Here is a 25485-nt window from a genome sequence, read left to right as displayed (position 1 = left end):
GAAGGCTCTGTTTCCATGCTACACATTTCTATGACTCTAATAGGTCAAGTTTTGCACCTTGTCAGGTAGGTACATCCACATACTGAATCAGAAAATATTCTTGTACACACTTGAATTCCTCTCTATCTAATCCCTTAACACACTGGCAGTCCCAGTCTATGTTTGAAAAGTTAAAATCCCGTACCATAACCACCCTATTATTCTTACAGATAACTGAGATCTCCTTATAAATTTGTTTCCCAATTTCCTCTGACTATTAGGGGGTCTATAATACAATTTAGAGGTCTAATAGAGGTAAGATCTCCAGAAATACAGAAGACAGTTCTGAGACTAGAGTTTACCAGACTGAGAATGTCTACATAAAGGACAGAATACCATATGCCTGTGATGTGATTTGCTTTTCAGTAATTCTTTTCGTCTTCTGTCATCCCAATACCTACAATTTCATTGCGTCATCCTTGCAGTTTTTAAGCTGGGTTCGGAGTCCTGACTGAAAGTTATCAATCTCAACGAAGAATCAACAAGTGGCTAGATTTACAGTTTGTTTATTTGATTGTAAATTGCTTTAACACACCCTGGGGTCATTGAGATACTATGTAAATGCAATATTTCACAAAAATTGCACACGTCAAACAAATTTTACAACGCGAAACCTAATTGCTTTGTCTCGTGTTAAACAGTATGTATTTCCTTTGCAGACTGGCTGCATTTGAAGCTGAGTTAAATATGGTGGTCCTTGAATTGGCAGGAACTTGAGCTGCCTGCAGTGTCGGCTGCTGGCCAGATCAACTGCAAGATGGTAGGACAGCAGCCTTTTTTCCCTGTGCCATGCTCGGTGAGTAAAAGTCAGGAGCAGCAGCTAGTTTGGGGAAAATTATTTCTCGAGCACTGTGTTTTGTACTCTTTGGGGGGGCTGGAGCCTTCCTGTCAATCAGAGAAGTCTAAGGCGCGGCCCTTTAAAAGTGGCCACCTCGGAAAAGCTTCTCATTTCGATTGGGAGGTTTCAATGAGCTCTGGCAACTGTTCGGGTATTTTCTTTCACCCCATGGTTGCTGGGTGGCCACGCTTCTTTTGAGTGCGGGGAATGTTTTACTCGGATATCCTGAAAGAAAATCGACGCCAACAAATGGATATCCGAGAGGCTGCCTCTCTCCGCCAGCAGAGGCGGATGAAACAAGCAGTACAGTTCATCCATAAAGACTCGGCGGATTTACTGCCCCTGGATGGTCTCAAAAAACTGGGAACATCCAAAGAAACCGTAAGTGCCTATCTAACGTTTGCTGTGTGACCAGTGAGGGGATCTTATTTTCCATCAATGGTTATCCTGTTGCTGGCATTTCCACAATATGCGGATGGTATGGAGAGGATTTTAACACACTCCATTGGTACTTAAAGTGGTCTAAACAAGAATTTCTCTCCATTTCTCCGGGCGCAGGATTCACAAGTAGTCCTGTGAGGTGCTGGCGTATTATTAAATGTAGATATTCATAAAATCCTGATTTCTGTGTTTCGTTGTTCGAGTTCTGAAAATATTTTTAAAAATCTCCATACCATCTTCTCCCATTTCGCATTTTTTTTTTGGTATGCGAGTGCATCGTTTAGAAAAGGAACAAACTGTAATACATCCAATTCAGCAGCGATCGGAATTCTCCATTCCAAAGCGTTCTTAAATTTAAAGTGCTCGTTACAATATGGGGACCCCTTCATTTGGGATTGACTAAACATTAGCTGATCCATTGATGCACTAATGGTGATTTATTTTTGATTATTCTAGAAATACTCACTATTGTATATTGCATGTGACACTTTGGGTGTGTTCAGCTGCTGTCCAGTGCTGAATTTCACAGCCAAATATCGGGAGAGGTTTAGAACAGGCGGCCAATTCAATGTTGGCCAGTTTATATTATCACCTGAAGTCAAAATTGCACCAGTGTGTGCTCGAAGTGATCTGACGGGGACACAAACCGGGCAGCACTCTCAGTTAGAGTAATCAGCCGGGGGCGTTTTCCTGAGGGAAGTGAATAAGGATCATCTCAGAACAGGGTTGAACTAACCGACCCCCAAAATCTATATACTCTTTAAAAGGATAACCCCTTAGCGTTTATTCGTGAAGAAAACTGGAATACAATTTGATCTATGGAAATATTGCAGTTTAATAGGTGACCAATGGGTGTGAAACGGAATCTGTTTAAGAATACTCTTAAAATGTCAATTCTGATTTCATGACTGACTCTTGACAACACATTCATACATGTGTGGTTTGCCCAAATAATTTTGGACACATTTTAATATTTTAGAACATGAAACTTATTTGCTTGCAAAGCTGAAGACATTTTAATTAATGAATCACGCCACACAATGTAAATTCCAGGTTAGCTCCAGTGTTAGAATAACTAGTTGGGAAGTCTCGTCCCCATAATTTCAGAACCCAGAGACCATTCATCCAGAATTTCCCAAACTACCCATTTGGTTCACCTCCTTCCCAGATAAAATGATACATGCATAATAGATTAAGGAATATTTTATGGAAAACGAATTGCATCAGCATTTTAACCGGCACAAATTTAAAACAATACTAGAACAATACTCTTCAGACAGGAAGGATGGGATGTGGAATGTTCTATCTTTGTTGAAGAAAAATCCATTACGTTTATTAAATAGAAGAATAAATTTAAATGGAACTAACAGACAACTGGGATAGTGGTTTATGAGCACTTGAAGGGTCCAATGACTTGTTTCTCTGCGATAACGTTCTATAAAAACATTCCATGCAGTTGCTGAAGCAGACACGCACTACTGTCTTCTCCTTACTTGTATGGTTTTACAGGTTTCAATTTTAGAGGCCAAAGATAAACTAATGATGCTCACGTCCATCGCTTAAAGCTGCCCTCAAATGTATTTGGGCTTCCGAGCTGCTGTAACCTGGCTACTGATCCAGCACGATGCCTGTACATCTGTGCCATGTGTGAATAGGACAAGGAATGGTGAGGTTCTTTGACCAATCAGATTCAAGAACCCTCTCTGAAGCAAGTAGCCCAAGTTCACTCGATAGCATGTTTTTCAAAGCTGGAACTATCAGCGATATCCCGCTCTTGTACAGGGTTATCTTTGATAGCAACTTCCAGATTTCGTTGTGTAACAGCGCATGCGACCACCACAAGTAGCTGTCAGATTTATTTCATAATTATAACGGGTGGTATTAGCCTCGCTTAATAATTTGGGAAAATATTCACCTCCAATTTTTTTTTCTTAAAAACTTTCTCTCCTTCGGAATAATGACAATTCGGATTGGTACCATTTTAACCTATAGTGGTGATTTACTCGAAGCGAAAGAATGTATTGAACTGGTCGTTGTTATCTACACAGTTGGATGCTGATGCACTCTTGAATAAGCAAAATTGTTTCGCATGATAATTCTAGATAAAGACTAAGGATGTCAATGTAATTGTTCTTATATGACTTTACTGTATTCTTAAACATTTTCCTTTTAGCAACCACATAACATTTTGCAAAGACGTTTACTAGAAACCAACTTGTCAAAATTCCGAGCCAACAATCGAGAGACATGGTCTTCTAATAATTCATTTCCAGTTCAGAACATAAGTTTTCATCAAACCAAACAAGAATTTCACAAAAAAACACAGGAAGAGGACCTAATATTTGTGCGTTGCAAGGTAATGGCCAGTTCCTTTCAAAGGGTATAACATAATTCAACCAAAATGTATAAAGTCGATGCCATTTGTATAAATAATCATATTTCTATTTAGGTTACATAAATATGTAAAGAGAAGTAGAAAAACCACAGTGGTCCTTTTTAAAATAATGCTTGAAATTCTATTGCAGAGCTTGTTTGTGCATTTGCTTCATTGATCCTTGTGTATATAGCAAAAGTCTGATTTGAAGCATTTATTTATTCAATCCTCACTTTGTAAATTATTGAATAAGTTGTTTTCATAATTGATTGGTAGTATTAATGAGCCTTACCTACTGGAAGGAACCATGTTTAGGACTGAAGGGATTAGTGAAGAAAACTCAACCTGGAAAACAAAAGCTGGAAAAACTCAACAGATTAGCTAAATCTGTGCACAGAAGTCGAGTTCAGTTCTGATGGAAGTTCTGTGACCTGAAAAATTAACTGTAATTCTCTTCACAGATGCCAACTAATTTGCTGAATTTTCCTAGCTTCTTATTTCAGATTTCCTGCACTTACGGTATTTTACTTTAGAAAGCTCCATGGGTAAAGGTGATATATGTGAGTAACAATAGGTCACATTTTATACACTATTGCCGATGGTTTCAATTACCAATGTTTAAATGCAATTTAGAAATCTGCCTGACTAAAAAAGAGTTTCAATCTCCAATAAGAACATAAGACCGAGGAGCAAGAGTTGGCAATTCAGCCCAATGAACCTGCTCTGCCATTTAAAATGATCATGACTGATCTTACCTCAATCTCGGTCTACTTTCTTGACCGCTCCTCATAACCTTTAACCTATTATTAATTAAGAATCTGCCTATCTTCTCCTTAAATTTATTCAGAGTCCTAGGGCCTATCTCACTCTGGGATAGTGAATTTCATAAATTTATGGCCTTTTAAGAGTTGCAAATTCTGCTCATAAATGTTTAAATCTGCAAGCCATTAGCCTAAAATTGTGACCTCTCATTCTAGATTGTCCCACAAGAGGAAACATCCACTCTCAGCCTACTTTATCAATCTCCTTTAGCATTTTATATACTTCAATTAGATCTCCTGTCATCCTTCTAAACATTAGTGAGTATATGCCTAAATAGCGAGAACTCTCTTCATAAGCCAAGCCTTTCATCTCTGGAATGAATCTCGTGAACATTTCTTGAAATGCGTCAAGGCAATTACATTCTTCCTCAATTAGGGGGATCAAAACTGCATGCCGTACTCCAGATGTTGTTTCACCAATTCCTTGTAAACTTGCAACAACACTTCCCCAACTTGGTATTCCATTCCTCCAGTAATCGATGCCAAAATTCCATATTCCCTCCTTATTACCTGCCATACCTGCATACTAGATTTTTGTGACTCATGCATGAGGACACCCAAATCTCTCTGCTCCAAAGCGTTTTGCAGTTTCTCTTCATTTAGGTATTAAGTTGCCTTTTGTCTTCTTCTGACTAAAATGGATAACTGCTCAGTTATCCATATTATCCACTTAAACTATCCATAAATGCAAATTTCTTAGTTCTTAAGGACAATTTGTTTTCCCACCAATTTTTGTACTATCTGCCAATTTTGCTATAGCACATTCTATCCCAATATCCACATCATGAATAAAGACCATAAATATTTGGGGCCTGAGGCCCAAACCCTATGGCACCCATTACAGCTTGCTGACCAGAAAAGGACCCATTTCTCCTGACTCTCTACTTTCCATTGGTTAGCCAATCTTCTACTCAAACTAAAATGAATGCCATCTGATCTTACTTTGTGTATTAACCTTTTGTGCAGCACCTTATCAATTATGTTTTAGAAGACCAGATGTGCTATATCTGCACCAGTGGTTTTAAACTGATGTGCCATGCAATTTTGACATCCATGCTACCAATCGTCTCTGGAGCCTTGATATCTTTTATTAAAGGAGTTGCCATTGACATTCATCACTGTGCATCCTCAGGAGAAAGAAAATCTACTCAATTACATAGCATATGTGCTGAAAAGTTTGAGAACCACCAATTTCATGATCCCCATTATTCATTTTGCTTGTTACATCTTCAAAGAACTCTAGCAAATTAGTCAAACATGATTTATCCTTCAAAAAATAATGCTGATTCTGACTTCTCCCACTCTCCAGTTGTAGCAGACGAACCGCCCTCTGAATTAACTCCACAGAATACATCAATGCCGACCAGGTTTTCCATTTACATGTATTTGGCCCATATCCATTTAAAGGCTGGTATCCCATCACCAAGTCATCCTTATTTACACATGGAGAGTCCTTGACATTGATCCAGCTTTCTCGGAGCCAGCTATGACACTCTGACACTCCTTATCTGTTAGCCAGTGCTCCCTGAGTGGACCAGATTAACAGATCCAATGAGGGATCTCATATTCTATGAGATCCACCTGGCTGACCTCATCACAGTGTCTACATCCCTCCCGCTCTGAGTCCAAGGACATAGGTTGGTTCTTTTTCTTGTAGCTCCTCCTGGGGCGTTTTAGCACTGGGTCAGGTTCCTCCAACTCTGCCTCTGGGTAGTGTGTAATGCACAGTAGCTTGCCTCTTGTGCCTGGAGTATCTCAGAAGAAATTCATTTGCCTCTTCAAGGTGGCAAAGGCATCAAGGTAGTGACATCTTCTGTGTCAATCTCAAATTCCGAGGTACCTTCAATGCTTGACAGAGATGGAGAACCCACAGGTTCGGGAAAAGTTGGAAAGGCTATCAAGGAGCCAGGCATGTTTGGTCATGCACCATTTGCAAGTTTTCAGTCTTCATATGATCCACATGCTTGTTCAGGACCGTCGCACCTAACCAAACTTTATACATCACAGGACCTAGATTAGATTAGATTACTTACAGTGTGGAAACAGGCCCTGCAGCCCAACAAGTCCACACCGACCCTCCGAAGAGCAACCCACCCAGACCCTACTCCCTCACATCTAACACTATGGGCAATTTAGCATGGCCAATTCACCTAACCTGCACATTTTTGGACTGTGGGAGGAAACCGGAGCACCGGAAGAAACCCACGCTGACATGGGGAGAATGTGCAAACTCCACACAGATAGTCGCCTGAGGACCTGACCTCGTGTTGACCATGCCTCTTACCCATGCAGTGTCATTCCCATTGTTCCTACATCAATCTTTGTCCATTTAAGTAAACAGTCTCTCTTGCTTAGCGAAGTGTTCTGTCTGGCACTGGCGTTCTTGATGCCATCTCCCCCCCCTTCCATGTCCATAAGATCAGATGTAACCTGGTACAGAGTCTTTTCCTCTGGAGCTCTCCCTTTAGTTGCTTGAGGAGTCGTCTTATAATCAGATAAGAGCTAGGACAGTTTGGAATCTAGTGGAGCTGTAGCCTATTCTTTTAGCCTGTCTTCAAATTTTGGACTGCTCTTTCTGCCAGACTATTTGATGATAAATGATGTGGAGCTGTCCTTATACTATATGGATACCATACAACTTTAGTAAATATTCAAATTCCCTGTTGATAAACAACGGCCCATTATCTGTGACCAACACTTTCAGGAGTTTGTGTTTTACAAATCATGCCAGCAATTTCTCTACCATTGTCCCTGTGTTTGATGAATGAAGTCTATGCATGTTCAGCCACTTTGAGTAAGCAACCACAACGACTAAGAACATAAAGCCCATGAAAGGATCTGAACAGTTGATGTGTAAGAGTTTACCTGGCCATTCCCACAAATGTGGGGGAGCTGCTGTCAGTAATTTTTGTCCTTGTGGCACTCTGGGCACTGTCCACCAACACGCTTCTGTCAGCATCCAATCCTGGCCACCGGACATAAACGTGTCATCAATATCTTAATTTTGGAAATCTCTAGATGACCCTGGTGGAGTTCAGCCAGTATATGGCAACAACCTTTGCTCGGGACAGTCACTCTTGCCCCTATAACAATATACTGTCCTCTACTGGTCTCTCCAGGTCCAAAAAGGTCTCAGTTCTGATTACAATGGCCCTTTGGTTTCTCCCATCACCACCATCTGTTTCAGTTTTGCCAGGACCAGATCTTTCTTTATCTAAAATCTGATATTGTCAGCTGTGACTGGAAGTGTGTCCAGAAAATGTAAAATCATTGTAGACCATTCCAGTGGTGGTGCCACCAGTGGTGTATCTGCCAGTGGGAGGTGGCTCAATGCATCCACATTTGCCACTTGGCCTCCCAGACAATGTTCCAACTTGTAATTATAGGCACTTAATATTAGAGCCCACTGCTGAATTCAGCCTTAATCTATGGGCAGTACTTCCTTGTCCTCTTTAAGTAGACCCAGCAGGGATTTGTGGTCTGTCATTATTATAAATTTCCTTCTGAATAGCAGCCTATCTGTTCTCTTCCTCAATTTAGGTCTAGTGGGGCTCTGTTGCTGTCTTGAGTCTGAATAGTGGTAGTAACTACAACGGCTTGCTAACCTAGATCCTGAAGAAAATTTTAACCGTCTTGCTGAGGCTTGGCTTTGTTTAGAGATTTTGCTGTGGGCTGACCTAGAGTCCCTCTGTTCAGTTTATGTCCTGAGTGAGACCATACAATTGCCTTCACCAATTGCTCTTCCCCAGGCTCAGTCAGGCTGGCAAGGGTGTCCACTTCCACCAGAATGTCCTGCAACTCAAATGATTCACTTGCTGTATTTTCCAATGACAAGGCCAGTTGTGGTGCCTGTTTGAAGTCCAGTTGGGCTTCAGCGAGTACTTGCTTTTACATGGTTACACTATTAATCCCACATCCCAAACAGTGTCTCAGCATTTAGGGTTAAATCAAAGTCACATGGCTCTGCCAGTCATATTAATCGAGTCAAAAATCTCGATGTGGATTCCTCTGGTTCTTGAATTGCTGAGTAAAGCTGATAGTGTCTCAGAATCAGTGGAGGTTTGAGGTCATAATATTCCTTAACTAAATCTGTCAACTGTTGCAATGTTTTAGTATCTGATGCCTCAGAGAATGTTATGCTCCTAAAAACTGAAAAAATGGTGGGTCCAAAATCTGTCAGGAGAAATATACATTTTTCTCTCCTTCCCCAATGGCATTTGTCTGGAAAAAATAGTGCATTCTTTCCATATACTGAACTCAATCTTTGATAGCAGGATCGAATGAGTCAAGTTTCTGAAATAATGGCATGATGCTAGAAATGCTACCCGCAAGTCAAAGACTACTGTTGTGAACACATTTTTTCAGGACTGAATCCCACTCTGTCAGCACTAAAATAACTCCACTGAGACCAGTGTCTCATCACCAAGTCACTCTTTATTTAGACATGGAGAGTCCTTGAAGCTGATCCAGATTCCTCAGACCCAGCTCTCAAAGTGAACAGAATTTCTGACACTCCTGTTCTAATTTTTTATTCCATCATCAGGAAAAACACCCATGTGGCCAAGGTACCAGTGACAAGCACAGCCCCATAGGGGCAACACTCGTGTTCTTATCTGTCATCCAAGGCTCCCTAATTGGACCAGATTAACAGCTCAGTCAGGGAGGACATATTTAATGACATCCACATGGCTGACCTTGTTGCAATCACAACATCCTCTGCTATAAAAGGTTGAGTACTCTTGATCTACAGTTTAGCAAGATTGTTATAACACTTAGTGCTGTTACAACTCACTGATCTATGACTGCTGATCTATCTTGCAGCCCATGTCTGCATGCACAGTAACAAATGTATCTTGGAAAATTCTGTCTTTTTTTATTTTTTAAGTGTGCTGGAAAAGAGATGAAAGTGCAAATTGACACTGGTTCTCGATATAATCTCATTTCATCTGCCTGTGTGGATAAACTAGGGTAAGTAACAATACTGACTTCAATGTCTCTCATTCGTGGTAGTACTGATTACCTTTGCAGCCAGTTATTAGACAGAACTCACCTGATGATATGGACTAGCTTTAGTGTGAATTTATATATATCACTGCAAATGAATGTAATAATAAGACATACTGGCTGAAGGCCTTCTGGGATTTGCAAACAACTCAAGCTGAAATATATCTTTCAAAACACATTTAAAGGAGCAATTCCGTCAACAGTGTCTCAAAAATAATTTTCTACATTTACTAACATTGTTTAAGAGGATATGATGGTACCTGTGATAAATTTATGTGGTGCAATAACTAGAAAATTAAAAAAAATACTTATTCTGAACACTAGGGAGAAGTGATTAGAAACTGACACCTATCTGCTGTAGCATAAGTTTTGTTAAGCAATCAACGTGGCATGATAATGCAATTTGTTGATTGTGGTGTTTCCATGAAATGACTTTAGTAGAAAATTAGTATCCCACCTCATAACATTGATTAACAGTAAATCAAAGTGGAATATGGAGTGAAGAGAAATTGGACAAACTTGAGAAGAAATTGGACAAATTTGGTTTATTTTCATTTGGACGTCAGAGGCTGAGGGGCAACCCGATAGAGGTTTACACAGTTTTAAGAGGCATGGATAGAATGGATAATCATTGTCTTTTCCTGGGTAGAAACATCAGTTACTGGGGAACTTAGGTTTAAGGTAAAAGCAGGAAAGTTTAAAGGAGATGTGAGAGGCAAGTTTTTCTACACAGAGGGCGGTAAGTTTTTGGAATTCACTGCCTGAGGAGGTGATGACGATGGATATAATAGCAACTTTTAAAAGGCATCTTGACAGATACACATAGGCAAAGAATAGAGGGATATGGACTGTGTAGAAGCAAAAGCTTTTTCACTTAGAAAGGCATCATGTGTTGGTGCAGGCTTGGCGGGCCAAAGGGCCTGTTCCTGTACCGTACTGTTCTTTGTTCTTTATGATGGCCAAAATATGAATGGAAACCTGCAATATCGTAATTTAATGTACTCATATGATTTCTTTAAAAAAATTCATGCATCAAGATGTATGGCAAAGGGCAGTAAATAGGATGAAACCAAATTCTATACAAGTAAGAGATGCAGAGCTGAAAATGTGTTGCTGGAAAAGCGCAGCAGGTCAGGCAGCATCCAAGGAACAGGAGAATCGACATTTCGGGCATAAGCCCTTCTTCAGGAAGAAGGGCTTATGCCCGAAATGTCGATTCTCCTGTTCCTTGGATGCTGCCTGACCTGCTGCGCTTTTCCAGCAACACATTTTCAGCTCTGATCTCCAGCATCTGCAGTCCTCACTTTCTCCTCCAAGTAAGAGATGTAGTTAAACATAAAATAATTATCTAGCTGCAATGGGGAATTATAAAGCACCCCAAATTCCTGGCTGATTCAAAATAGGGACAAGATTTTTAGAGAACAGGTCCCTGCGTATGAATGGATGCTGCGTCCAAAATGTTAAGGGTTTGTTACAAGTTTGATTGATGATCTTAAATTGTTAGTGTAGTTATTAACACACAGGATTATTCAACAAGTACTAGCCAATCACATAATCACACCTAATGCTGCAGTTCTGAGTATTTCAAGAATGGTTGGTTGAGTACTACATATTATGAACAGCCAAAGGAACACACTGGTTCAATCAGCCAATGGTTGAGACCTGCAGGCTATGTATGTGGCATTTTACTGATATTGAAATTTACACAATGTTTCTTAACACTGTGGTCTTTTGGACCGACCTTTAGCCAGCATCCTGTTAGTCGAAAGTACCACTCATATGGCCACTGCATTGTAGTACCATGTAATGTCTTGCTCAACCTGTTATTCAATATTTTGAGATTCTGGGATCATCCCAGAATCTATCAGGTGCCTTTTAGGTTCAAAGGTGGTGACTTTGCCACTTATAAATATGTGTGTTACACAGCAATCGGTGATCTGATCATGATAGCTCTTGTTCTGCAGAATGGCTTTGATTAATTCTGTTTCTGCATCAAGCTTGCAAGGTCAGCAGATGGTTAAGGCCTAACTAATGATATTGCCGATAAAGGCAATTTTATATTGTATGTGGCTATACAAATGTCACAAGCTAGTCCCATTTTTTCTAAAAGCTGTTCCTTGGCTCAACGAGACTCTGTCCTTGATGTTTTTTCAGAGGGACAATAATTTTGGCTGGGCTCCGATCAGTCTGGTAAAGAGATGAAAAGGATTTTGAGAGGCCTTCTGTTTATGTGTAAACAAATGAGACTTCAGGCCAAAGTGGTCATGTTTTAAAAGTGATCTGTATAATGAATGGGGAGTGGTCAGCTCTCTAGCTCAGCAGTTCTTAGTTCAGTCTTGAACTGGTTGGAAGTTCAACAGGTAGCTGTGTGGAAACTCTCTCTCCTTACTGCCCTTCAACTTCAACCTGTAGGCACTTATTCCATTTATACTGTTTTTTAAAGGGAGTTTGCTTATTGGGACTGTTGTGTATATTCGGAGCAGCATAATTAAGTCTAGTTGAATAGGTTGCATTCTGTAGGGGTTCTTTATTTGGTTCTTTGTGTTTCACTGTGTAATTTTGTGAATAAATTTTTGTTTGTTTTAAAATCTAGTAGTCAACCTAGCTATCTTACTCCGGGTAATTTTCACTGTACACTTACCAAAACAAATTGCAAAGTTATGGTCTGGGGCTGCCTGCTTAAGAATGTTTTGAGTGGTCTGGCCTAGTCCATAACACAAATTTGAACTAAACAAATCACAAGAACTCTGCAAATGCTATCCAACTCTTATTTTCAAAATCACTATTTCAAAAGCAAACCAAAAAATATCTTAAAATTATAGGTTGCAAGAACTTATGAAAACAGAGAAGGATGACACTGAAAAATATGGAATGCCACTTATTTCAAAGATTACAGGACAAATAGAAAATGTTGGAATTACTTTAGGACAACTCAATGTTGAATGTTCAGCAGCTGTAGTAGGTATGTTTTCAGACTTATTATAAATGTAATTTATTATATGATTTTACATTTTACTATTTTTGTCATAGATTTATATGGAATATATTCTTTCTACATCTCCAACACAAGATTCCAGTGGATATCTAGCACAAAAGTATCAATTTGGTTTCAAAATAAGTTGACTAATAATGATATAAACATTCAATTCAAATTTATATACATTTTAACAGTTGAGTATTCATCCAGCTGACCCAGAGAGTGCTTTAATATTCTATAGCCCTGCATGTACACACTGCATATTAATTCACACAAATCATGAAAACATGAAATGCACATTCTTTTGTATAAGGTGATGAGTGTCTGAGCAGACAATTGAATGGGAAGGTGGATATTTGTTAATCTTCTGTTACAAAGTTTGTATTGTTATCTAACTCGGGTGGGTAGGGCAGCACTCTGGAGCATTGTTGGTGATTGACAAATCAACCAGGCCCACTAGGCAACTGAAGGAGTAAGGGTAAAAACAATGACTACAGATGCTGGAAACCAGATTCTGGATTAGTGGTGCTGGAAGAGCACAGCAGTTCAGGCAGCATTTGAGGAGCAGTAAAATCGACGTTTTGGGCAAAAGTCCTTCATCAGGAATAAAGGCAGAGAGCCTGAAGGGTGGAGAGATAAGCTAGAGGAGGGTGGGCGTGGGGAGAAAGTAGCATAGAGTACAATAGGTGAGTGGGGGAGGGGATGAAGGTGATAGGTCAGGGAGGAGGGTGGAGTGGATAGGTGGAAAAGAAGATAGGCAGGTAGGACAAGTCATGGGGACAGTGCTGAGCTGAAAGTTTGGAACTAGGGTGAGGTGGGGGAAGGGGAAATGAGGAAACTGTTGAAGTCCACATTGATGCCCTGGGGTTGAAGTGTTCCAAGGAGGAAGATGAGGCGTTCTTCCTCCAGGTGTCTGGTGGTGAGGAAGCAGGGGTGAAGGAGGCCCAGGACCTCCATGTCCTCAGCAGAGGGAGGGGGAGTTGAAATGTTGGGCCACAGGGCAGTGTGGTTGATTGGTGTGGGTGTGCCGGAGATGTTCCCTAAAGCGCTCTGCTAGGAGACGTCCAGTCTCCCCAATGTAGAGGAGACCGCATCGGGAGCAACGAATACAATAAATGATATTGGTGGATGTGCAGGTAAAACTTTGATGGATGTGGAAGGCTCCTTTAGGGTCTTGGATGGAGGTGAGGGAGGAGGTGTGGGCACAGGTTTTGCAATTCCTGTGGTGGCAGGGGAAGGTGCCAGGATGGGAGGGTGGGTTGTAGGGGGGCGTGGACCTGACCAGGTAGTCACGGAGGGTAATCACGGTCTTTGTGGAAGGCGGAAAGGGGTGGGGAGGGAAATATATCCCTGGTGGTGGGGTCTTTTTGGAGGTGGCGGAAATGTCGCAGATGATTTGGTTTATGCGAAGGTTGGTAGGGTGGAAGGTAAGCACCAGGGGCATTCTGTCCTTGTTACGGTTGGAGGGGTGGGGTCTGAGGGCGGAGGTGCGGGATGTGGAAATCTATTACTTAGAACTGGAACTTCAGTTGGCTCCAGTTAACTCTGCAAATCAATGACAAACAAGTTTATGCCAGACAAGTTGAAGGAAGCTTAACATTGCTCTCTATTGGAAAGGTGCATGACTTTAGCTGGTAATAACAATGTAAGAACTAAGAGAAGAGTAGGCAATTCAACCTCTTGAGCCTGCTCTGCCATTTGATATAGTCATGGCTGATTTCATCTCGGCCTCAACTCCATTTTCCTGCCCATCTCCATAATCCTTCAACTCATTAAAAATCTATCTATCTATCTACCTACCTATCTATCTGCTGAAATTTACTCAATGTCCCAGTATCCACCATACTTTGGGATAGTAAGTTTCACAAATTCATAACCCTTCAAGAGAAGCAATTTCTCTTCAGCTACTTTTTAAAAATCTGCTACCCAGTGGCAAAATGATAACCTTTCATTCCAGATTGCCTCATATGAGGTAACATCCTTTCTACATCTATTTTGTCAATCCCCTTTAACATCTTCCATATCTCAATTAGAATTCCTCTCATTCTTCTAAATTCCAGTGAATATAAGTCTAAACTTCTCAATCTCTCTTCATAAGCCAAACCCGTCATCTCTGAAATCAGCCATGACTATATCAAATGGCAGAGCAGACTCAAGAGGTTGAATTGCCTACTCTTGCTCTTAGTTCTTACATTGTTATTACCAGCTAAAATCATGCACCTTTCCAATAGAGAGCAATGTTATACTTGGGACTCATTAAGATTTCCTTGAGCTAAGGTAGGTTGGGCACAATTGCTTAGTAATCAAACAGAAATTGCTTGTACAATTTCTCATTAAGTTCTAAATGTGGGGATTGGTTTCTGTTTAACTCAGATTCTCAGCTGACTCAAAGATGATTAAACAAGTTATTAAAAGGGAGAAAACTGTAATATTCTGCTCAAAATGAACTTGAACCTCTAAAATGAATTGTTGTTTCCTTAAAGGGTCAGTGGTGTGATATACAGCTGTGAAGTCCAAAGAAAATTCCATTGTTCATTCTTGCTTTGTACAAAGCAGGTATTGCAATCAAGTTGTCAACAAGTATGTTGCACTTGTCCTGAATATTATTCTTATGATGGGCAGTGGGATTAGCAAAGGTCCTACTCTTGATCAATGACACCTGATGGAAACATGTGGAAGTTAGTTAGGGGAGGTAGAGGGTGGAATGTTATGCTCCCAATCACTCACTAACTAGTCTCACTTGTGAAAAATGAATATTTATATCAGGTATTGAATAACCAACTGCAGTTGGGAAATACCACTTTCTAGAAAGTATACCTAGTAAGATATAGTTAAAGAGGAAAACACTGTAATCAACATTTTCTTTTAACCACCTCACACTTTCACTGTCATGCTGAAACACTACAGAAATAATTTTTCATGTCTAGAAGCAAAGAACACTTCAATGTCAGTTTTTGCTTCAAATTAAATGCTATCTTCTCTTTATTTTTCTTATATACTATACACATTTTAAAGTGCATGAACCTACCCATCTTTGGTGATATTGAGCAGTATAACATTTAGTTTATAAAGACACAGTATAATACCATTAATAGAAATCAATTAATTGTTTTGATGTTGCTGTGAGGCATTTCACATTGAATTATTTTCTTGCTTGGCAGATGATGATGACAAGAATACCCTTTCCCTTGGGCTGCAGACATTAAGGTCTTTGAAGGTAAAAATGTCACAAATAATTTTCTTTTGGGTTTGTAAGAGACATTCTGGGCTGGATCTTCCTGTGGGTTTGGAACACTAACATTGGAGTAAATGGGAGGCTTAAGCCACATTTGCTGATAGCTACTTTCCTGGAGGTGGACTCCTAATTAAAGGATCAGTGGCTCTGAAGTGTCGACAGCTTGACCAGGACAAGTGGACATTGTTGAGGCAAGTCATGGATCCAGTGGCTCATCCAAATGAGTGTGCTCTACCGGTGAAAGTTAAAAAGGACATCAATTTCTTGGTTGGAAGGTTTGTAGGTGGAGAAACTGGCAATTTAGTGGAGTTCCACATTTGGTGTCAGGTTATCTTAGTGACATATTCCCAGAGGTGACTAGGATGTAGGATGGCTGTTGCTCATTGGAGGTGGGTGGGCAGTTAAATAGTTAAGGACCTAATTAGGGACAATTTCGAGGTCCAATTGAGACTATTTTGCCAACAACAGTACAGCCATCTCAGGAGCCTACCTGCAAGAAGTTTGGAAGCATCTTGGGACTGGAAGGCTAAGGCCACATTGATGGGTCCACAGAAGGAAAGGTCACGACCACAGTCTCAATAAAACCCTGCCTTAAAAAAATTAATGAGCCTATCCTTTAAAAGTGTCTCAATGTCAAGACAGCCAAGCATTCTCCAACCTGGCTCTGCAGTCTATACCTCTCTCAGTAGGTGCTAAAGCTCTCTAGCCTCTTTCTCCAATGGCTTGGAGTGCTACAGATAAGCAAACTTCTAGCAATTTGTCCAGATCACCCCTAATTAGGACCTAAAAGTATATAAATTAATTGCCTGGTTCCGCTCAGTTGTAAGCTAACATGTCTTCCTGGCCTCTTCCAGGTAATTCCCCAGCAGGAGAAATGCATGAGGGATTTTATTCCCCGCGATTTTATTTCTGCTCCTTCAATGCTGCCTGACCTGCTGTGCTTTTCCAGCACCACGCTAATCTTGACTTTATTCCCCACCACCCTGCCTTCAAGCTCACTATTTGGATCCAGGAACTTAGTACCCGCTGTGTCCTATTTGTAATGTCTTTTCTATTTTTAGTGCATCATTGATATGGAAAAGCAATATTTAATCCTTGGAGAGAAGGAAAAAGAGGAGATTCCCTTTCTAGGAATTGACAACATTGAAGACTGGTAAGTGTAATAAAAATAACCTGTCTGCACAAAACTACATTGCATTACTATAATCATTTGATATTATTATGTAAATTCCATATTTAAGAATTGTTAACAATATAGCAGGTAAGTGTATGGGAGTTATGTTGGCATTTGAATAGGATTTCAATTAATTGAGTAATCACACAGTGACAAAAACTACGCAAAGGTTTTGATTTTTTTTAAGAAAATGTGCATACTGCAGACAAATGAGTTGATGTTAAGCCCTCACTTAACAGAAGTGGTATATGTCAGCTGACTTGGATTTAAGTTATCAAAGATTGTCACCAAGTTTATGTCACAAAGTACTATTAACAGATGGTTCTGACCATTCCTCCCATCAATTGGCTACATTGTCATCTTTATCTGCTAATGACTTCAGTAATGAAGGGAAAGAAGCTAACTGTGTTGTAGAGGATACCCCAAAAATAATGAATGTATATGCTTATCATGAGAATGTGCATAAAAAATGTCAAGAATGGGATAGTGCACATCAATGTGTTTATTGTAAATAGTGTGCAATGGGAATATGCCTGATGCAGAAAGGACAGAGCTTGCTTTTGAGTGTGAAATGGCGCACTCATACATTTGTGTAATCAAAAAATAGTTAGATCTAATTTCATTATTTATTACTACCTTAACCTAAAATGTTCGCATTTTAAAAATATTCTTTAAAAACATGCTTGAATTTTGTCCTTTAAACTAACAAATAATTATTTTCTTTCTAAATCCAGCTCTCCATAAATTACAGATGAAAGTTGATTCTGAATTGTGTGGCAGTTAATTACAGAGATGCTCTTCAGTGGTTAGTGCACAAATATGACCAAATATACAGTATATTGCTTCTGTAATTTCAATTTACACATTTTGCTTCTTCAGCATTGCCACTGGCCAGCATTACACTTTGGCTGTTAAATTTCCCAAGCATTTAGTTTATCAATTAAATCTAATTTTGATTATTTAGTATTTGCATAGAGTACAATATTAATTACAAAGAATATTTTACTCTGCTTTGTGTAGAAGTGTTGGATTTAATTTATTTTCCAAAGTAATATCGTTCTGTTTTATGGGATAACCTTCGTTCACCTGTGCACTCTGTGAAAGTGAAAGATTAACTTTACTATTCCTACTCAGACTTGTAATCCTGGTGATTTCACTATATGTTAAAATCCGCTAAAGTCTCTAACTTTATTGCATATATTTAGATACTATAGACATTTAATAATGGCTACAGTATGACAAATAAGTGAAATAATGTTACATTCTGTGAGGTTTAAAGACAACTTTTATAAGTGCAAGCATCATCCGGATTATATGTGATAAGCCTACACTTGTGTAGAATTCCATACTTTAAACATTGAAAAGATTTCTGTTTTCAAAATAAGGCCTATCTTTTTTCTTGTGTGATCTATACATAACCATTTATTCTTTCCAAATGTTGATTCTTGTGCATAAAGAATCATAGAACAATTATTTTTAGAGAATATTAATGTAGTCCTTTAAGAATTGAGATGCAACTTGAACAGATTGATATACTTGGGTCATTCACCACTATCTTCAGTTGATTCGGATCACTTTTGACACAAACTATGAACTTTAACTGTTCCATATCTATAGTAGGTGATAGAGTTTATTGATTTGCAGAGTATAATAGTATGAAATGAGGGGAAGATATGGGATTGCATCCTGAAATTTAACATGTATTTATTTGCTGGTCTTTGGTTGTCTTGGGAAGTCTTCCAACAAAGTGGGAAATTCCATTAGTGAATCATTCCAGAGTAACGTTTTGGTTTGTTCTCACATTGGCATAAGAGAGCAGTTAAAGGAGACAAATAAGCTAAGTACTCTCTATCCATGAACTAAAGAGGGTTTAGTGATATTGGAAAAAATGAAAAACACAAGGATAGTAGAACATAGAACAGTATAGCACAGTACAGGCCCTTTGGCCCATGATATTGTGCCGAGCATTTATCTTAATCTAAGATCAACCTAACCTACACACCCCTCAATTTACTGCCGTCCATGTGCTTATCCAGCAGTCACTTAAATGTCCCTAATGTCTCTGACTCGAATACCACCGCTGGCAGTGCATTCCATGCACCCACCACTGTCTGCATAAAGAACCTACCTCTGACATCTCCCCAATACCTTTCTCCAATAACCTTAAAATTATGACCCTTCGTGATAGCCATTTCTGCCCTGAGGAAAAGTGTCTGGCTAGCTACTGTCTATGCCTCTCATTGCCTTGTACACCTCTATCAAGTCACCTCTCTTCCACCTTCTCTCCAGTGTGAAAAGCCCAAGCTCACTCAACCTCTCTTTGTAAGACAAGCCCTCTGATCCAGACAGCAAGCTAGTAAATCTCCTGTGCGCGCTCTCGAAAGCATCTGCATCCTTCCTATAATAAGGTGACTAGAACTGGACACAATATTCCAAGTGTGGTCTAACCAGGGTTTTAGGGAGCTGCAGCAAAACCTCGCGGCTCTTAAACTCAATCCCCCTACTAATGAAAGCCAAAATACCATAGACCTTCTTAACCCTATCAATGTGGGTGGCAACTTTGAGGGATCTATGTACATGGACCCCAAGATCCTACTGTTCCTCCACACTGCCAAGAATCCTATCTTTAATTCTATATTCAGTATTCAAATTCGACCTTCCAAAATGAATTACATCGCAATTATTCAGGTTGAACTCCATCTGCCACTTCTCAGCCCAGCTCTGCATCCTGTCAATGTCCTGTTGTAATCTGCAACAGCCCTTGACACTACCTACAACACCACTAACCTTTGTGTCAAGGGCAAACGTACTAACCCACCCTTCCACTTCTTCATCCAAGTCACTTACAAAGAGCAGAAGCCCAAGAACAGATCCCTGCGAGACACTACTGGTAACTGAACTCCAGGTGGAATACCTTCCATCCATTACCGCTCACTCTCTTCTTTCAACTAGCCAATTCTTATATCCAGACAGCCAAATATCCCTGTATCCCACACCTCCTAACTTCCTGAATGAGCCTATCATGGTGAGCCTTATCAAATGCCTTACTGAAATCCATATCCACCACATCCACTGCTTGACTTGCATCAACATGTCTCATTACATCTTCAAAGAACTCAATAAGACTTGTGAGGCATGACCTGCCCCTCACAAAGCCATGCTATCTTTAATCAAACTCTGTTTTTCCAAATAGTCATAAATTCTAATTTTCGGAATACTTTCCAGTATGTTGCTTACCATTGATGTAAGACTGACTGGCTTGAAATTCCCAGGGAGTTCCCTATTCCCTTTCTTGAGCAGAAGAACAACATTCACCTTCTTCCAATCAACTGGTATTACTCCTGAGGATAATAAATACAAACATCAACAACTGCTATTTAAAACTACGTCTCCATTCACATAATCAAGATGAATGGCTTGCCGCTACAACAAATGATATTTTATTGTCTATAGTATTTGAAGATGAAAACATAGTAAATTCATAATTGTTCTAGAATTCTGCTCAAATATGGCCAATCAGATTTAATTTGTAGTTTGATACCATGAGTGGCAATTGTGTCTGGATGTTAGTTACTGGAGCAAGTCCGTATTTTAGATCGAGCATGTTGGGTGAATGTTGTAGAATCTGATGCAAGTTAGTAAGAAGACGTTTTTTCCTTAGCTATGAATTTTTATTGCTCTCAAATCGCCCTCTTGCCAGCTAACTTTTAAGTTGGGGAGGTGGAAAGGCAGTGGTAAATAATGTTCTGGTCATAATATCAAATACCAACAGAAATATTGAATGAATTCTTTGTATTTCTGCATTGAGGAGATAATTGGTCAGAGGGTATTTACGCTTTTCAGATGGACTGATTTCGGACCAGCATTAATCAGAACAATATGCATGGCATTCTTAATTAAAACAGGTATCACTTTGGTGCATTTCAATTTTTGATAAAGTGACTTGTACTCTTGATGGGAGGGCTACTGACTCCAGATACTTCAGTCAACATATGTTCAAAGGTCATGTTTTATCATCTTGCTGTTTAACGTTTGTTTTCTTTTTAAGTTATTCATGGGCTGCAGACATCAATAGCAAGGTGGACATCATTTATTGCCTGTTCCTTTTTGCTCTTCTGTAGGTGGAGGTGAGCCATCTTCCTGAGCTGCTGCCAAAATAGTGTCAGGCAAGGTTTTTGATCCAGTGGCGATAGAGCAGTCATTTATTTCCAGGTTAAAGTGGTATGTAAACTTGAGAGGATCTTGAAAAGAACAATGTTCCCATATGTTTGCTGTCCTTGTTGTTTTTTCAAATAGTAGAGCTTGCTGTCAAATAGGGTACTGTCAAAAACGTGTTGGTAAAACAGCTGATGAGCATCTTGTAGATGGAAGTGATCCTGCAGTGGAGAAAAAGTAGTTTCAGTTTTTGGATTATCAATCAGTCAGCTGTTTTCAGGATGGTGTTGAGCTTCCTGAGTGTTTTAGAGCTGCACATGAAGTCAAATGGAGAGTATTCCATTGCACTTGATTTGCTCCTTGTACATGGTGGTCAGGAGATGGGGAGTCAGGAGATGAGTTACTTTCTACAGAATTCCCAGTCTCTGAACTGCTCTTTGCTGCCACCATACTTATATGGCTATCCTAATTACCTCGAGTTGATGGGTATTGCCATTGTATAGCAGTGATTAGAATCCCTGTTACTATTGATAGTTATCGCCAGGCACATGTGGCTACTTGAACTTAGAAGTCTAAGCTTGAATGTTATCCGTACATTGCTACTTATGGACTCAGACTGTTCCATTATCTAAATGGCAAATGAAATTAACTGATTAAATCAGCTATGAATATCCTCACTTTTGACCTTATGATAGAGGGATAGTTGTTGAAGAAGCTGAAGATGATTGGGCTGACAGCACTGCCCTGAATATCTTCAGCACCAATGCTCCAGGGCTGAGATGATTGGTCTCACCAACCATAATCACCTTTTGTATTTGGTATTACCAATGGAGGACTTTTCCTTGAATCTTTAATGATAAACTCCAACAAACGGCTTGATATCAAAAGCAGTCTCTCACCCTTTTTTGTGCTTGACCCAGACATTACTGACTGAGAGGCTGAGCGGTCCTGATGAAACCCAAACTGAGCAAAAGATGAATTGATGAGTTAAGTTCTGTTTCATAGCATTCTTGATTATACCTTCCAAAACTCCTTTTTATGGTTAAGTTAAGACTAAAGAGGAGGTCATTGGTTTAATTTGATTTGTGTTGCTTTTAGTGGACAGAACCTCTCTGGGCAATTTTCTTCTTTGTTGAATAGATACCAGCATTGTAGTTTTAATGAAAGAACTTGGATGGAGGCACATTAGTGTAAATCTTCAGCATTACAGCTAGGTTACTTTTGAGAGACATTGCCTTTGCTGCGTCTAATGAGTTTAGCTGTGTCTTGATACTATGCAGAATGTATCAAATTGGTTAAAAACTGATTCTGCAGAGCTCAGGAAAAGGCCAAGATGGATCATCCATCCAGCATTTCAGATGAAGATTATTGCAAACATATCTCTTGCACTCATGCTGGGTTTTGCCATTATTGAGGGTGGGGATGTGATGGAATCTATTCCAATAAATTGCTTTACTGTCCATTACTATTCACGATTGGATGGGACAAGACTTCAAAGCTTTGATCTGATTTTTTTTGTTCTGATTCTATTTAAAGCATTTATATTCCTTTGCTTAGTATGTGCATTAAACTTTGCGTTCGGTAGGTTGACATCACAATTTTATGAATGCCTAGCTTTGCCTTACTGGTAGGTTCTTCTACACTCCTAATTAAACCAGGATCAATCCTCAAGCTTCATACTAGAATCAGTGATATTCTGGGCCATGAGATTATTGTTGATGGCCATAACTTTTCCATTAACGTTTTAGTTTTGAATTGCTAGATGGGTTCTGATTCTATTTTAGTATGGTGGCAGTGTCACAATGGAGAGTGCCCTCAGTTTAATGAGTACACCACAATGAGTGCAGTAATCACTCCTCCTACTACTGTCTTGGATGTACCTGTGACAATTGATTGGTGATGACAAGGTCAGGCAGGATTTTCCTCTGGTTCTCTAATCAGCTGCTAAAGCCATAGCTTTATAATTATGTTGCTAGGATTCAGCCAGTATTGATTCCAAAAATAGGCACAATGCCACTTTCCCTAATTATAATAATCTAAGTTATTATAATGCTCACTTCCTCTTCAGCTCCATAAACATTGAATCTTTAGTGTGATCATTAACAGCACTTGTAAACTCTCTCTGTTCATCATCTTTTTCAAGTAGTCTGTGTATCAAACACTTCCCTCTGTTCTATTTCATGGGATGTAGTCAGAGCTAGCAAGGTTAAAAATCACACAACACCAGGTTATTGTCCAACAGGTTTATTTGGAAGTACTAGCTTTCAGAACCCTGCTCCTTCAGGTAGTTATTATCATTGCTGGCAAGGTTAGCATTTGTTGCACATCCTGAACTGCACATGAACTAAGTGGCTTGCAAGGTCATCTCATAAGACAATTGAGAATCAATATCATTCCTCTGGGTTTGGAGTCAGAGGTAGGCCAGGCCAGGAAAGGATAGCAGATTTCCTAAATGCAATTGATTAACCAAATGATTTTTACAGCAATCAATGACAGCTTCACAGTTAACATTACAGATTGTTTGTTAACATTCCAGATTTATCAATTGAATTAAAAATAGGATTTGAACCCATGACCCAGGGCATTAGTCAAGACCTCTGTACTATAATCCAGTGACTTTACTATTAAGCTACTGTCTCCCCTAATATAATGTGCCATTTACAAATATTGACTACTTTTTTATGCAAATTGAAGATAGAAGCTTAACGTCTATAAATTGCCTTCAGTGCTTTTTGGTTGATTAGCTGTACCACAGCAATATATGTAGTGATAAATTAAGTCCATAAGGAACTCCAAAGCTATTGAGAGACTCTCAAAGATGCAAAGGTGGAGAATAGAGTGGAGAAAATCCACAATTTCAGTCTTTCTATACATCATGCAGCAGTTTTCTTGCCTATTTCTTTTAATAATGGGAAAATAATGCTCAGATCATTGAACCTGCTCTGGACCGAAGACTGAACTGGCTTCTAATAGAGGTAAGGAGCTGGAATGGGAGTTTTAAGTGAAACTAACATTAATTATTTATAATCAGATGCAAGCTTTTTTTCCCACAAAGCATCCCAATGACTGGCGCTATCCTTTTGCAAGATTATCAATTTTTAGTTAGTTATTATTAGTAAGAACGTTCATAAAGATACAAAAATCAGTGGCAGATTTTTTCTTATTTTATTTATAACACCCAATTAGAATACAGAATTCAGTTGAAATCTTATTAAATCAGAAGATTTTCATTGTGTAATGTTATACTTAAATTTTTATCTCACAATGGTGTTATAATAAATGAGACCAGCTGTTGTTTCAGACTCCTGATGAGTGCCTGTCTTTTTCACTGTTGGCCTTTTTGTACCTGTAACAAAAAGAAAGTATTTTGTGGTATAGACTTCTTTTTGTACGTTGTCTAGTTCTGTGACTTTTTAGGATATAAAAATTACATCCTGTTTGTGTTAAGTGTACCTAAAACTAAACAATTCAGGCATGTTCCAGTAATTCAATTTGTAAACAGTTTTGTTTGAACAGATTGTGTTCATGTGATTTGAGCTGTGCTCAGTAATATTATATGATTGTATATGTTAATTAAAATTAATTTACAATTGTACCATGAATGGTTGATTATTCATTTCAGGAAAATTGAATGCCTTGTCATGAAAGTTAATCTATTTTTCTCTCAGCAGTACGCTTTTAAAGATAATGGATATGTAAACTTCCCATTGTACACTTCCCTGAAAAGCTGATGGGCAGGATGATCCTTTTGCCTCCAGAATCATTTCTGATTCCATGCTCTCACTCACGCAGGCTGTACCACTATTCCATTATGTTATTTGTAGCCTCAATGCTGACAACATTAAAGTGCAATGACTTTGAGGCAGACGGCAAAGTCACTGTTCAAAGATACATGATATCCAATGGTACCTGCAGTCAAGGAGTCAGTTGTTTGTATGAAATGAGCAACACTTGGCTATTACATTGTTGGAATGTCTGAAGAGGGTGCTGAATTCCCAAATGGCTGCAACTTCGTCAGGTCCAAAAGTAACAAAGACTCTAAAGTAGACAGGTACTGAAATTGCAAGTTAACATATTTTCAAAGATACAAGGTTATTTACAATGATGATGGAGGAGGTGATAGCCTAACGGTATGGATGCTAGACTAGTAATCCAGAAATCCAGTTAATGTTCTGGAGGCTGTGGTTTGAATCCCACCAAGGCAGGTGGTAGAATTTTAATAACTTTTAAAAAGCTGGAATTAAGGGCCTAATGATGACTATGAAACCATTGCTGATTGTTGTAAAAACCCATCACTAATATTCCTTTGGGAAGGAAACTACCATCCTTAATTGGTCTGGTGTAGATGTGACTTCAGACCCACATCAATGTGGTTGACTCCTAACTGAACTCTGGACAATTACAGATGGCAACAAATATTGGCTTAG

At 39.3% G+C, this 25485-nt stretch overlaps 1 protein-coding gene across 2 annotated transcripts; it reads left to right on the top strand.

The window, feature by feature from the left end:
- Window positions 1-776: 776 nt before the first annotated feature.
- On the top strand, window positions 777-24653 carry LOC122557810 (nuclear receptor-interacting protein 3-like). Of its 2 annotated transcripts, XR_015760174.1 has the most exons (8): window positions 777-1258; window positions 3492-3674; window positions 9399-9481; window positions 12340-12479; window positions 15656-15711; window positions 16791-16882; window positions 17638-17708; window positions 21025-24653. XR_015760174.1 is itself a non-coding variant. In XM_043705867.2 (7 exons), exons 1-7 carry the CDS (start codon window positions 1085-1087, stop codon window positions 17645-17647), a joined length of 738 nt encoding a protein of 245 aa, XP_043561802.1. In that variant the 5' UTR covers window positions 778-1084; the 3' UTR covers window positions 17648-24653. The 2 variants fall into 2 exon arrangements, 1 of the variants encoding a protein (XP_043561802.1); XM_043705867.2 differs by having other exon boundaries at window positions 778-1258; window positions 17638-24653.
- Window positions 24654-25485: the final 832 nt, after the last annotated feature.

The sequence above is a fragment of the Chiloscyllium plagiosum genome, unplaced genomic scaffold (genome assembly GCF_037043375.1).
Source record: "Chiloscyllium plagiosum isolate Xiang-an unplaced genomic scaffold, Cpla_swu_hap1 HiC_scaffold_18, whole genome shotgun sequence".
Classification (NCBI taxonomy): domain Eukaryota; kingdom Metazoa; phylum Chordata; class Chondrichthyes; order Orectolobiformes; family Hemiscylliidae; genus Chiloscyllium; species Chiloscyllium plagiosum.
Note: the sequence above shows the minus strand (reverse complement) of the source record. Positions and strands in the feature narration are given on the sequence as shown.